The sequence below is a fragment of the Brassica napus genome, chromosome C4, assembly GCF_020379485.1.
Source record: "Brassica napus cultivar Da-Ae chromosome C4, Da-Ae, whole genome shotgun sequence".
NCBI lineage: Eukaryota > Viridiplantae > Streptophyta > Magnoliopsida > Brassicales > Brassicaceae > Brassica > Brassica napus.
Genome location: NC_063447.1, coordinates 49696892 through 49710935, shown reverse-complemented (window position 1 = coordinate 49710935; position 14044 = coordinate 49696892). Strand labels below are relative to the sequence as shown.

The following is a 14044-nucleotide window of genomic DNA, read 5'->3' as shown; positions in this document are numbered from 1 at the left end:
CAAGCCGGAGCTCGAAGAGCAAACCGGAAAAAGGTACAGAACGATTGTGTGCTCTAGCCGTCGATCCCTCTCTTGTTGTTGCCTCCTCTCCCTTTATAGGCTTTCCCTTCTTGTGTGCCCTAAATCCGGTCTCCTTTTGGGCCTTAACTTCAGAAGGCCGAGTATACGGACCTTGGTGGAGTTCCTCCGAGCCGGGTGATTTTGGTCGGCTTGGTCGTCGGCTAAAAGCACTCTAGGACCGAGTTGACAACCTTACTCGCCGAGCCGAGTAAGTTTACATCTTGTTGGGCTAGACCTTGTTATTCGATGGGCCTTGTGGAGGGATGTAATCCATTTCCTACGCTTCCCGTTATTACAAAGCCCATCCAGCAAAATGTTGTATGTCCAAATATCGGGAGCTAAACCACTAGAAACCATTTGTTTGAAAATTTCTTGAGCGTTATCACAATCTCCAACTTGACAGAAACCTTGGATAAGGGTGTTGTAAGTGATGGTGTTGCCAACCAATCCTCTTTGAGACATGTCGCGAAAGAGTGCCATTCCACTTTCTACTCTCTTAGACTTACAAAAGCCATTTATGAGAGTAGTATAAGTCACAACATTTGGGTAACAATCCTTTCTAACCATCAAATCAAACATCTGCTTGGCCTCCTCTATGCGATGGTGCATGCAAAACCCATTGATCAACGCACTGAAAGTAAAAACATTCGGCCTAACTCCTTTGTTCTCCATTTCACTGAATAGGTCGAGTGCATTATCCATCTTCTCTCCTAAAGAGATGACGATATCGTACTCCTGCAGTCAACAGTTTACTGAACTCGTCCACCCAAACGCAAACGCAAACGCGAACCTCATCGTCTCCGATTTGGCTTCAGCTGATTGGGTTTCTTCGCAATCTCTCTGTAAAATTCAAGCAAGCCCTAAGAAGACACATAAAGTGTAAATAAGAAAAATTTGTGATAAATATTTTAGGAGACTTAACAATCAATTTTAGTTAAAAAATAGTAGAGATGATGTTATTTGAAGATACTTAGAAATTAAATTAACTAATTCTGTATATATGTTCTCGTAGAATTACATCATCTCCTCCTCACCAAGCCACACTCTCTTCTCCACATCAACCCCACCTCTTCCTCTCTCCTCGTCACCGCCGTTTATGACAAAGAAATACGACATGGTGGAGGATCCGACCACAGACACGGTGGTGTGTTGGAGAAATGGTCGTAACAGCTTCATGTCTTGGTATTCTCACACCACTCTCCTTCCTCGCTACTTCAGGAATATCATTTTTCCCAGATTCATTCGTCAGTTCATCACTTATGTAAGTGCCTTCTTCACTAGTTCCTTTGCTTCTTTGTTCTTTTTTTTTGTTTTCTAATCTCAACATTGGATTTCTTTAGATGAATTTCTTAAAAGGTTAGTCCTCAGCTTAAAGGTTAGTCCTGTGTGCTTCCTAACGACTACACTCAAACGGGTTTCTCAAAATTTGTTCTTTTTTTACGTTAAACATACCTTCTGATCTTAATAAAAATAAATGTATAGAAGATAAACCACTCCTAAAGAGAATAAAGCGGAGGAGGAACATGGGTTTGCAGACTATGAATCAGCAAGGATCAGAATCAGGTATGTCATGTGTAGAAGTTGGGAAATACATATTTGAAGGGGAGGTAGAGAGGCTGAAGAGGGACCATAGCGTACTTGTAGCTGAGGTGGTTAGGTTGACAAGGTAGCAACATAACCCCACGAGCCAGGTTGCAGAAATGGAGCAGCGTCTGCTCGTTACGGAGAAGCCCTCGCCAAGGCTCTGAACAATCCAAATTTTGTTCAACAGTTTGCACTAATGAGCAAAGAGAAGAAGGGGTTGTTCCGTTCAGATGTTGGTAGGAAACGAGGCTTACTTCAAGTCCAAGCTTGGGGACTATTGAGGAAAGAATGTCACATGATCAGTAGTTTTACAGGACGAAAGATGATATGGAAACATTGCTGGCTGCAGCTACAGATAATGAGTGAGTAGTTTCGTGCCTAATAAGGATGAGCATGTAATAGAAAGAGACTATGAGAACCTAATATGTAAATACCTTTATGTTGTACTCAGTATATATTGTACATTCACATAATCAATAGAATCAAGTTGGCACAGTCCTTACATGGTATCAGAGCAACTCGATACCTAGACCTAAAAACTCTCAGCCGCCAAAACCTATCTTTCAAAACTTTTCACGACAAACATGTCAGTCTTCCTCAAACGGAACCATTACCATCTCTGAAAATCCCACCATCCTGAACATCAATATGACAAATGTTACCAAACTCACCTCCTCCAATTTTTTATGTGGAGCCGTCAAGTCACCGCCTTGCTCAATGGATATGATCTTGCATCACATATTGATAGATCTTTCCAGCCTCCAGCGCCTACAGTCACCACTGACGGGAACACTGTACCCAACCCGTCTTAGCGATCTGGAAGAGACAAGATAGTCTTATATTCAGTGCACTCCTAGGCGCGATCACCACCACGATTCAGCCAATCCTGTCCACTGCTCAAACCTCCGCCGAGATCTGGTCTCTACTATCTGAGACATATGCGAAGCCTAGCAGGGTTCATGTCAAACAAATCAAGCAACAAGTTAAGAATTGGACCAAGGGCAACAAAACAATTGATGAGTATTTCCAAGGACTCACAATTCGGTTTGATCATCTCGCACTCCTCGGTAAACCATATGATCATGAGGATCAGATTGAGTTTATCCTTGCTGGCCTGCCCCAAGAATACAAAACCGTTGCTGATCAGATTGAAGGTCGCGATCTTGCACCATCTCTCTCCGAAGTTCACGAGAAGCTTCGAAACAGAGAGGCCACCATTCAAGTTACGGCTGCAGTAACTACAATCCCTGTCACTGCAAATGCATTCACTCATCGAGGCAACGGCTACTCCCACAACAACCGCCACAACAACAATCGTGGCTCTCAGCAGACCTGTCAGCAACAGCAGTTCGCGCCAAGGAACCAGCAACAACAGCATACTCCGCGTGGCTACCAAGGCAAGTGCCAAATCTGTGGAGTCTTTGGACACAGTGCTCGTCGATTTCCTCAACTCCAGCAACCCTCTCGCGATTACCAGAACTCGGTCGCCTCGTCTTCATCCTCCTACGCACCATGGCAGCCTCGTGCGAATATGGTCACTGCTCCCGCACACTACAATGCAACCAACTGGCTTCTTGACATTGGAGCAACACATCACTTGACTTCTGATCTCAACAACCTAGCACTACATCAGCCCTATCAAGGCGGGGAAGACGTCACCATAGCTGATGGTTTTGGTTTGAACATTACTCACTCTGGCTTCACCTACTCTCCATGATTACCCGATTCTGATTGGGCAGGGGACTCCGATAACTTTGTCTCCACTAATGCCTACATCGTCTACATTGGCAACAACCCTATATCCTGGTCTTCTAAGAAGAAAAAAGGCGTTGTGAGGTCCTCTACAGAAGCAGAATATAGAGCTGTTGCCAACACTTCTTCTGAGCTGCGTTGGATATGCTCACTCTTCACTGATCTTGGTATACCACTGCCGACAGTCCCTGTTGTGTACTACGATAATGTTGGCGCGACTTATCTGTCAGCAAACCCCATCTTCCACTCGGGCATGAAGCATCTTGCCCTTGACCACCATTTCATCCGTGACAATGTTCAGTCTGGCATCCTCCGCGTCAGCCACATCTCAACAAAGGACCAACTTGCTGATGCTCTCACCAAGCCTCTCCCACGAACAAGATTCAGTGAGTTATCTTCTAAGATTGGAGTCACACACCTGCCTTCATCTTGAGGGGGCATGTAAGAGATAGAGACTATGAGGACCTAATATGTAAGTACCTTTATGTTGTACTTAGTATATATTGTACATTCACGTAATCAATAGAATCAAGTTGGCACAATCCTTACAGAGCAGTGTTTGGAAGCTATGAATTTGATGATGAAAGATGGTCATTTAGAGCCAGAGAGGGATGTGAAAGTGGAGGATTTGGTTGTTTCACCGTTGAATTGGTGCAATGAGGATCTACATGACATTGTCGATCAAATGTTCTTTCACATTTTGGAATATATAATCTTATAAATATATTATTGTGTGTTTTACATACTAATGGATAGATGTGGACATAAATCTTAAAAGGGATGAATGGTTTTTGTTTTCCAACCCTTAACCTTATTGCTCTTTTGTTCGAAGTCTCATATACTTAATCATTCAAAGATATGCATTATTTTTTGTAATAACTAGTAAGTCTTGTAAGTTGGTTTATACATGCACTGATGCACCAAGGAATCACATCTAAAATCCATTGAAGTAAATGAAAAGACAATTCTTGGCATGAGTTTGGTACCAAAAATTCTGACTTTGGTTGAGATCTAGATGACTCAAAATCAAATTTAAGTGGTTGTGAAAACACAAGTGTTCCATGCAGAGCCGGTCCTCAATATTTAAAGGCTGCAAGTAATAAAAATTTTTTTGGCCGATTTGCATATATATTTATGACAAAAAAGTTTATAAAATAAACATTTGACCCTCGAACCCATGTTATGAAGAGAACAGAAGTTAATTTGCCAATACACCAAAGGAATATTTGTAATTTGTGGCCGAATAAATGCTATAAAATTGGCGGCTGGAAGCCATTGCTTGGTTGGTGTGGCCTCAAGGCCAGCACTGGTTCCATGGCACATCAGGAAACAAGCAACGTTGTTGCTGTCTACAACTGCGTGAATTATGAAGCATGAACACTCACGGGTCAAAAGATTTGGTGTCATCTACCAGTGGCGGAGCCAGCCACATTTTTCACTGGGTCATTTTAATTTCATCGATATGTCATAGGGATCACATAAGCTAACTTTGTAATGTTTCACTAAATTTGTTCAAGTAAAAAAAAAATCATCAGAATTCATAGGGTCACCTGACCCCCTACCGTAACGGTAGCTCCGCCACTGCGGCATCTACTGAGATAGTCAAAGTGCTATATAGTTTTTTATTTTGTGACTTGAAGTGCTATGGTGTTGGATAATAATCTATTATTCCATGTAAAGATAAAAGCATATTAACCCAAAGTCATTAGCTCAGCTTGAAAGGACCCTGGCTATTGTGTCAGAGGTCCCCAGCGGTCACTCGGATTGGAACCGCTGGGATGAAACTGATATTACATGGTGTGGTTTCAGATTTGGGGGATTATGGCTTCGGCCCGAACCTCCTGGTAATTCAATAAAATAAAAAAATAAAGCATATTAAGTGTATTAAGCTAGAACACTAAGCTAGAACACTACTTCATACAGAAAAATATTTGATTTTTAAGGTTTAAAGTGATACATCATTGTTGATATATTGACTATATTATAGTAGATTTTAAATGATATTTATATATATTTTAGTTATTTACATGTGTATATATATTAATTATATATACTTTTTGGGTACCAGTTTGATTCTCGATTTGTTTTGATTTTAGTTTGGTACATATATTTTGGATATAAAAATATAGAAATCGATAGAGTATTTTAGAATTCTAGTCTGGTTTTGGTTTCGGTTATTTTGGTTCAGTTCTTCGGCTATTGTGTAAAATACTCAAGCCTGATTCAGATTGCAGTAATCTTGTTGTGCGTTAGGCATGGGCATTCGATGTCCATGTCCCATTGGGCTTCACGTTGGAGTTCTTGGATTTTGGACTTTTTGGTCGAATTCGATTTATCTTGTGTTTGTTTCTCAAATTGTCAACCTACGATCTTATATTATTAGCAAATTTATCATCATTTATTCGTTAGAGTGCCGTGGAGTTCAAGTTGACAAAAATGCATATGTGGCGTGCACGAATTAGTGACAAAGTTCTATTTAATTACTTTTCAATTTCAGATATTCCTCGTCAGCCTTCTATTGTATACGAGAAAGGATATCTTAATCGCTGACGTTAAGAACTAAGTCCAACAATCATCTTTAGTTGGAATCCTTCAAAAAAAAATTATTATAAAACTATATGGGTTCACGATTTTTAGGTTTTTGTGCAAGTTGGTGTTCTTAAATTCCTTTTCTAAGAATTCAATTCGGTGGAATCTGTTAACTATTTGCGGGCTCCACTGACATGTGATGACCCGCGATTGGTTAGATTTTTTTTTCTTTTTTAGTCCAAAAAAAAAGTTAAAAAAATAGAAAAACATTTTTTTAAAGATTTTAATGGGGTAGACGGTTGCAGATGATAATCTATAACTCCACGATGTCTTGTAGGGAGGGCCTAATGCCTTGGTCAATGGTCAGTTTCAATCATCCCATGTCGCATATAATACCAAAACAACATAAATACCTACAAATTGATGTTTAGACTTTAGAGAGTCAACGTTTTCAAAACTATTGAATTCATTTTTCAAAAGAGTAGGTCGCTAAACTATTATCAATGCCGCTCAAAACTCGAAATACTAAAAACAAATCTTATTCTTAATTAAGTTATACCAATTTAACCGAACATAGAAAATTGAGTTGTATTAGTCTATATGTTTACAAATAAAATGTTGAACTAATGTAGTATTACCACTGATGGATTTTAGATTCCTATCAAGTGAATAACTTTTTCCATAAACATGTTGTTGATCATTTCATTAATCTTCTTGAATCAGTTAAAAGTCTGAAGGCAGATGAGAGCTTCTAAGATCACTTCATGTTAATAATTCAATCTTGTCCTAATAAATATTGATGTGGCGCAATACTTCAAAATTATTATTCATACCGCTCACAACTGTCGAAATACTATAATCTTATCTGTAACTGATTGTATTAAATCTATGCTAAAAAGAACCTACCAGGCTACCAGTGTTGGACTATAAATTCTCATCAAGTGGCCATATTGTTTCATTAACAGTTTTGTTGTCATTTCAGAAATATATATATTTTTTAAACCAATTAAAGTTTTTAAGGCAGATGAGATCTTCAGTGTTTTGTTCTTATTTGTTGATCATCATTTTGCTGATGATCCAGTCTCCCCATATTTTATCAGATCACACTGATGATCAAAGACTTGTTGTGCACGGCACCGGACACAACAACCTTCACATTTTTGTTAGAAGAAAAGGAATTATTCCTATCTTCATCCCGTCAACATCCAACCATCGATCTCCTCTACTAAGATCATATAGTTTTGGAACTGCTCTTCTTAGTTCCATGTTATTGGTTTTCTTCACGGTATAAATTCTAAATAATATAAAAATGAATAAATGTTACCAAGGTGAGCAAGTGTTTCTCTATCTCTGTGATCGGGATAGATCAATGTGAATCCTCTATCTAGAAGATCAAAACAACTAGGTCACACGCTCTTGGTTTACTATATGTATTGTTGTTGCAAGCTTTCCTGAATCTATGTTTGTTTGCCATGATTTGTGTTGGAATAAAAACTTGTTCAAATTCTTCATGTTGTAGATACACGAATACTCTTTTAATGAATAAACTTTAATCTTTTAATGTATGTTCTTATTTTTGATATGAGTGAGAGTTCAATCTTTTTTGCGAATTTTAATCTTAGTAGCAGTTGTTCTTTACATGGGTCTAGGACCTCTAGGTCATGAATCGTTTCTTTTAATGGTCGAAGACTCGAAAGCCCTGGATTGAAAGTTATAAGTGTTTGGTGTGGTGCTGTTCAACCGCATCAACTGTACTTTGTCACCAGAACATTAGATATGATGGGTCATAAGAAAACGCCTTCAAGAAACATGTTCCTGGTTCTCTGTCTTAAATGATTATATTTATAACATAACACAACGTCCAATGTTAATTATAAGATACAGAGATCACATTGTAACGAATATGTTACATGTTTCTATGCAAGAACAATGATCAAGCAACGTAGTAGATTGGGCGTCTGTATTCATCAAAGTACTCATCTCGGTTCAAGAACAAGATGGCGTAGATAGCGTAGATTATTCCAGGGAGGTATCCCAAACAAGTGAGAACCAAACAAATGAAGAACTCAACCTGCATTATTTAAACAAACAAATCAAAATTTTACTTTCTAGTCCCTTTATTTTCAGGAAATCGCCCAAACAAAGTCAATTGCAATTTCTAGGCAATCAAACAGTAATAGACATTAGATTATCAAATCCCAATCAACAGAAAGCAAGAATCGTAATCAATCCTTCATATAGATTAAGCTACGATTTTCGAAACATGAAATTAGAGATCTCAATTCGAGGAAGAGGTGGACTTACAGTGCAACAGCCATGTCTGAGACAAACTCCGACGGGAGGAAGAAGGATCGCGATCAAAATCTCGCAGCAAAGCTCGCAACTACTCACCATCAAGATTGGATTAGCTTGAAGACTTTTGACCAAAGGAGAAGATAGAGAAGAAACCTCTCGAAACAAAACGACCAATGATAATTACAAATCCAGCGACGCGTAATCAATAAATATAGTATTTAATAAAGATAGAAACGAGTAATATACCGTGAGATCTTTACCGTTCGTTTAGCGTGATATATCTATATTCTACGGCTGGTTATCTTTTCTTTCTTGCCGCAACGTCTTTCTATTGGTTGATTCACTGGAGCTGAGGTACGACTTCGCACAGCACATAGCACTCAGTTTCCTTTATGGGCCAGAAGTATGAAACCCGAGATCTGAACTGAGAACCAATAACCCAAATTCGTATCTGATCTCACTGTACAAATATCCGAGTGGATCATGTAGAGTGGTATTATATATTTTTAATGAATGGTAAATTTATCCATCAAAAAACCGTTTTGCGTAACTTTTGTAGTTATGACAATGGAAGGGGTGAATTGGTGAAATAACCAAAAATAAAATTAAAATTAATTTGTTAAAGAGAGGATAGAGCTAAAATTAATTTGTTAAAAAGAAGAGAGAGAATGGGGATTTGGTTTATTTTTTATTTTTTTATAACGCTGATTTGTTATGACATTACATTTATGAGAAAGTCGACAACCGACGATACTACCTGTCTTATGAAGATCTACGTCTAACTGCATCATCTGAGCCGTCCTATAAAAATTCATTCCTGACCAGATTTACTTGCATGATTCTTTGTAAACCTTTCTTCTATAGTGGGGGGGGGGGATTATTGTTTTTTTTGTTGATTATAGGGGAGTGGCGGATTTCTTGTAATCTGCAAGAAATTGCATAGCCTGGGGTTCGAACCCACGGGGGGGGGGGGTGATTTGGTTATTTTGTGAATTATTGTTTTTTTTTTGTTGGTTATAGGGGAGTGGCGGAGGCAGAATTTTATTTTAGAGGGGTCAATGTGATAACAAATGCATTTTACAAGGGTCAATAAGCTAAATTCATCAGATTTTTCTTTGGAAATACAAGTAAATTTTTTTTTTTGGAAAATTGACATGGGTCAATTGACCCCCTGGTTGTACATTGGCTCCGCCACTGTTATAGGGTGCAATTTCTCTAATGGAAGAAAGGCTAGTTTTCTAAGCTAATTGTTTTGTCTTCAGCTGAACCAAACACTCAAGCCATCATCGTATTTGTGGTCGCCCATTTGTCAGATCGTCGAGAGAATTTATTACTAATTGTTTCGTCGATTTTGAGTGTTTGCATCTTCCACTTTTTCAAGTTTAGACTTTAAACGGACATTTTGGGTCGACATGCTCTAAACTCGCTTTTTGAAGCCCTTAACTTCTTCCTTATAATTTTTATGAAATTCAAATTTGGACTTAGCAAGCGCAGCTCTACATACTTATTCTTCAGCGTAGATTCATAATCACCAACTATGTGGTCGATGTAACCGACATACTCGCGAAAGATACAAACGGAAGACGGTTAACCAAATTCAGCAAAAAAATAATTTGGAAAAAAAATATTTAGGTAATATTTAGATTTGGAAAATATCTTCTAACAGATTTTGGAAAAATTTATGGAATATTTGTCACCGAATCAGGCAGAAACATATTCAATTCGCTGTAGTCAAAATAATACGTAGATTAGGTAATCTCAATTTCTTTGAGTACATATAATGTTGATAAATAAGGTATACGTTGATGGATTTTACATTCCAATATTGGTAGATGTATGATGAATAAACGTTAATTCATATAATCTATTGTATTTCAGATAGTAGAGAAAACAGTAGACTATATATTCTACTTTTCGTAGATAAATGTACATTGGGTAGATTGTAAGAACATCTTTAAAGGGATAGCTTAGGAATGAGGTGCTCAGAAAAAAATTAGTTTAATAGTTGGTAGGTTCCATCCAAAATGTAACCGCCGCTGCTTGATGGTCCCAGATAAGCGTCGAATTATGTGGGTTGTTTGTACTGTTCACGAACCCCACCGACATGTGGCGGTCCGCGATTAGTTTTTTTTTTTTTAATCAGATAAAAAAAAAATAAAAAAAATAAGGGTGATGCGTTAATGATGCTCTAAGTTCTAAGGGATGCAAATAATAAGGACAAATAATTATGTAATTAGCTGAAATTATATTCTATGTAACCGTACATAGTAGATTGGACTTTCTACCATTCGTAGGACAAAAAAATAATATTATATGTTACTAATAATTACAAACAACATATATTTTTCTTATGATTGCTTCTAGTTTATATACACTATGTATAATTTTCTATATTGTTACGACTCTTTAAAATATGGGAAAATTGGAAAAACATGACATTTTGAACTTTTATTTGTGACACTAGGACTTCTGATATTTTGGATAATTCTGGATATATTTTACCCTTCTTTTATGGAAAAATAGTAAACTGAATTTTAAAAATATTTAAAATATGAAAACCATTGGAAGCATAAGTATGACAATATATATGTTTAAAAGTTTTTTTTTTAAAAAGTAGAATCATATTTTCTTTTATCTTCTAGCTACAGTTAGAATACTCATTCTGGCCATCTACTTAGTCTAGAAATCGGATACTAAGTTTTATAAATAGATATATCCTGGGTGTACAACGTAAACTAGCATTTCTTATATATTCTAACACATCTATATTTCGAAACGTTATAATCAAGAAAGATGTCTTCAGTATACCTACAACTTGATAACGACATATAGCCACAACGCAGTGATATACCTTATATATATTTTGTGCCTTAACATGTTATGCCTTTTACCTTATGTGGCGCTTAATGAGAAATATGTTTCTCATCTACTCTACTGTGTTCTGCGTAAGGTAGGATATATATTCTAGGGAAATTCGGAAAATATGGAAACTTCCATATTTGGTTAAAGATGTTTACTAAATCTAAACTAAATCTTCCATAAATATCTCATAGAATATTTTCTCCCACGTTTTTCTTCTCCCTAGATATCTCATAGAATATTTTCTCCCACGTTTTTTTCTTCTCCCACGATCTTTTCTCTGTGTTTCTCTCTTCTTCATCGACATAATCATCTATTTTCTCTATCAATACAACATGGTTCTAATCTATGTTAAATCTGGTGAATAGATGTCTAGTTGTAGTGAAGAGTGGAGTTTCGTGGTAGACAGAGAAATGCGGGGTCGAATGGTAACATTAGAAACTACTACTCCATTGGAGAAGCTTAAGATAATGGTGTGTGAGGATTATGGGGTGGACCATAATGTTGTTAATGTCGAGTTCAGTTATTCATTGTTGAACTCTCCAACAGGTTAGTCATTAACATTCAGAGGCTAAAACTCACATGGGGAAGATCTCACGTCCCAAAACATGGTCAAGATGGCTGGAAGTACCAACAAGGCAGTGTGGCTCAGAGTGTTTTACTATCTCCACCAATGCAGCAGCAATATTATATGCATCCAGCACCACCTAACCAGGACAAACCTTATTACCCATCAATGGACCCGCAGAGAATGGGTGGTTCAAGCACCAGCGAGAACAACAGAGCTTACCTGATGCCTCCACAACAGCCATAACACTCCACCACCATATTGACAAAATATATGTTGTTGATCATACTTAAATATGTATTTTCTTTTTCTTTTTTTGGGGGGTTGAAATATCAGTTTAAACAAAGAAGATCAATCATATCATTTGATTAGTTTCACTTTCAACAAGTTTCACTTTTTATTTGCAGTAATAAGAAACAAAAACAAACCAAAAATGTGATTTTGCTCTATACTAAAGTTGTTACAGCTTACATGACTGTTTTTCCTTACTTGGAAGATAAGAAACCAGAAACCAAGTTAACATCATCATCATTATCTTCACCATCATCATCCACATCAGAAACCTGATCCAAAAATCTATGGTGATGATGATGATGCGAGCTCCAATCAGGTGGGAACGTCTTCTGTAATGTCTTTGTAAGCTCACCACCAGAACCTTCGATCCTGCACAGACATTTAGACCAGTGAACCGCATTTCCCATATCAACGGTCAAGCCTGCTTCCACCATTTACTTACTCGGTGTTTCCCGCTTTAGAAAATCCTCCAACGATAACACTATAAGTAACCAAACTCATCTCAATTCCTTCTTCCATGTCTCTACCAACTGCATAAGCATGAATAAGGCTGCATGAAACAAATACTTTTGATTCAAGCAATGATGTTTGACTAAAGCAGAACCTGAAGAAGAAATACAACAAATTTTGTAAAAAAAGGAGATACCTAGTGTATGATCCAGAGGTGATAGAAACGATCGTCCTCGGTAAGCTTAGCCAAAATAAAATCAGTTGCCCGAATCTGCTCCTCGAAGGTTCCAGATAATGTCACTCAACCCATAGTAGGTATTGTATTGTCCAGAGGTGATATTATCTTAATCCCAGCTTTAGACACCTCAATGAATGACCTGTCTCAAAAGAAAGGAATGTCTTAACGGTTGGTCACAGCTGAAGTCATTATCCCCAAAACCAAAACCAAAAGATGCAATGCCATATATATATTCTAGAACATGACAAAAAATTAGATGTCTCAGACTAACACTAATACTTCAAACTGAGTCATCGCTAATATTAAGAAACCTCTTTGCACCTGTTATAGGCTCTTTGACTTGCATACATTCAGGTAAAAATACTTGATCTCTTAAATTGAATCAGAGAAAAGTTGAGCATGTAAACAATGCACGGACATGACCGGATACGTTTTAGATGTTAGTGTTTCAGTGTGCTACAGTAAATAGTGTTAAGGAAACAGGCCATCGAAGCTCTGAGTCGCTAACAACCTCATAGAGTTTACTGTGAAAAATACAGAACAAAAAAAAAACATAATTGATGGTGGCACCACAATCGATTCCGCACATAACTATAAACTTGAAATTTTGATGAAATTGATGATACATAGTGTGAAGGGACCGTTCGACGAAACTCCTTGAGAACGAAGAAGACTGTCCGACGAAATCCATCGAGGAAGAACAAATCTCCAATTCGTTGAGATTGGTGTCTGGGAACAAAGAGGAGAAAGACAAAAACTAGATTAGATACGAAAAATAACGATGATTTCCGATGAAAAAAACAAGGACTCTCCACTCACCCTAAATCACCATTTCCATTGAGACATGTCGAAGGTACGGCGGAGAAGAAGAGTAACGTCAAAATAAGAAATTAGGGAAAACGACTTGAGTTTTTTACCTCTTTAGATTATTTTTTCTGTTTTTACTTTTTTATTTCTTTTCATAAAAACTTAAATCAATTACGAAATATTAAAATTAATTTGGTTAATTGAAGGGTATAATGGTATTAAAGAGAATATAAATCATATTTATCTAAGTAGGGGTTATTGGTTGTTGTATTTTAATGGATTTGAAAATCCGAACTAAATCTAGTGTTATTGGTTCTATGATTTTCAAATTTGTATTAAAATCATGTGTTATTGGTTTAATGATTCATTAATTTTATATCAAATCAAGTGTTATTCAATCGTACGGATTTACTAATATATTTGATTTAATAATGGATTTGAATGGATTTGTTTGGATTTTTTAGTTAAAAATACAAAGACTCAAATCCGAGGGAAAACCTCCGGATTTGCATATTTTACTTGGATTTATAATTACTATATGGATTTCTAAATCAATCAAAATATATAAACCAATAACACCTTGTAAATAATCATCTACATGTCTTATT

The 14044-nt window shown here is 37.0% G+C and overlaps 1 protein-coding gene across 1 annotated transcript; it reads right to left on the bottom strand.

Moving 5' to 3' along the window:
• Positions 1-7749: 7749 nt before the first annotated feature.
• LOC106449899 (UPF0057 membrane protein At2g24040) lies at positions 7750-8712 on the bottom strand. The gene is made up of 2 exons (XM_013891564.3): positions 8230-8712; positions 7750-7996 (listed from the first exon to the last, which is right to left on the bottom strand). Exons 1-2 carry the CDS (start codon positions 8317-8319, stop codon positions 7859-7861), a joined length of 228 nt encoding a protein of 75 aa, XP_013747018.1. The 5' UTR covers positions 8320-8712; the 3' UTR covers positions 7750-7858.
• Positions 8713-14044: the final 5332 nt, after the last annotated feature.

Coding starts and splice junctions, on each gene's coding strand:
- LOC106449899 (XM_013891564.3), bottom strand. CDS start 8,319: ATGGTGAGTAGTTGCGAGCTTTGCTGCGAGATTTTGATCGCGATCCTT. Junction 7,997..8,229: donor TCAGACATGGCTGTTGCACT/GTAAGTCCACCT, acceptor TAAATAATGCAG/GTTGAGTTCTTCATTTGTTT.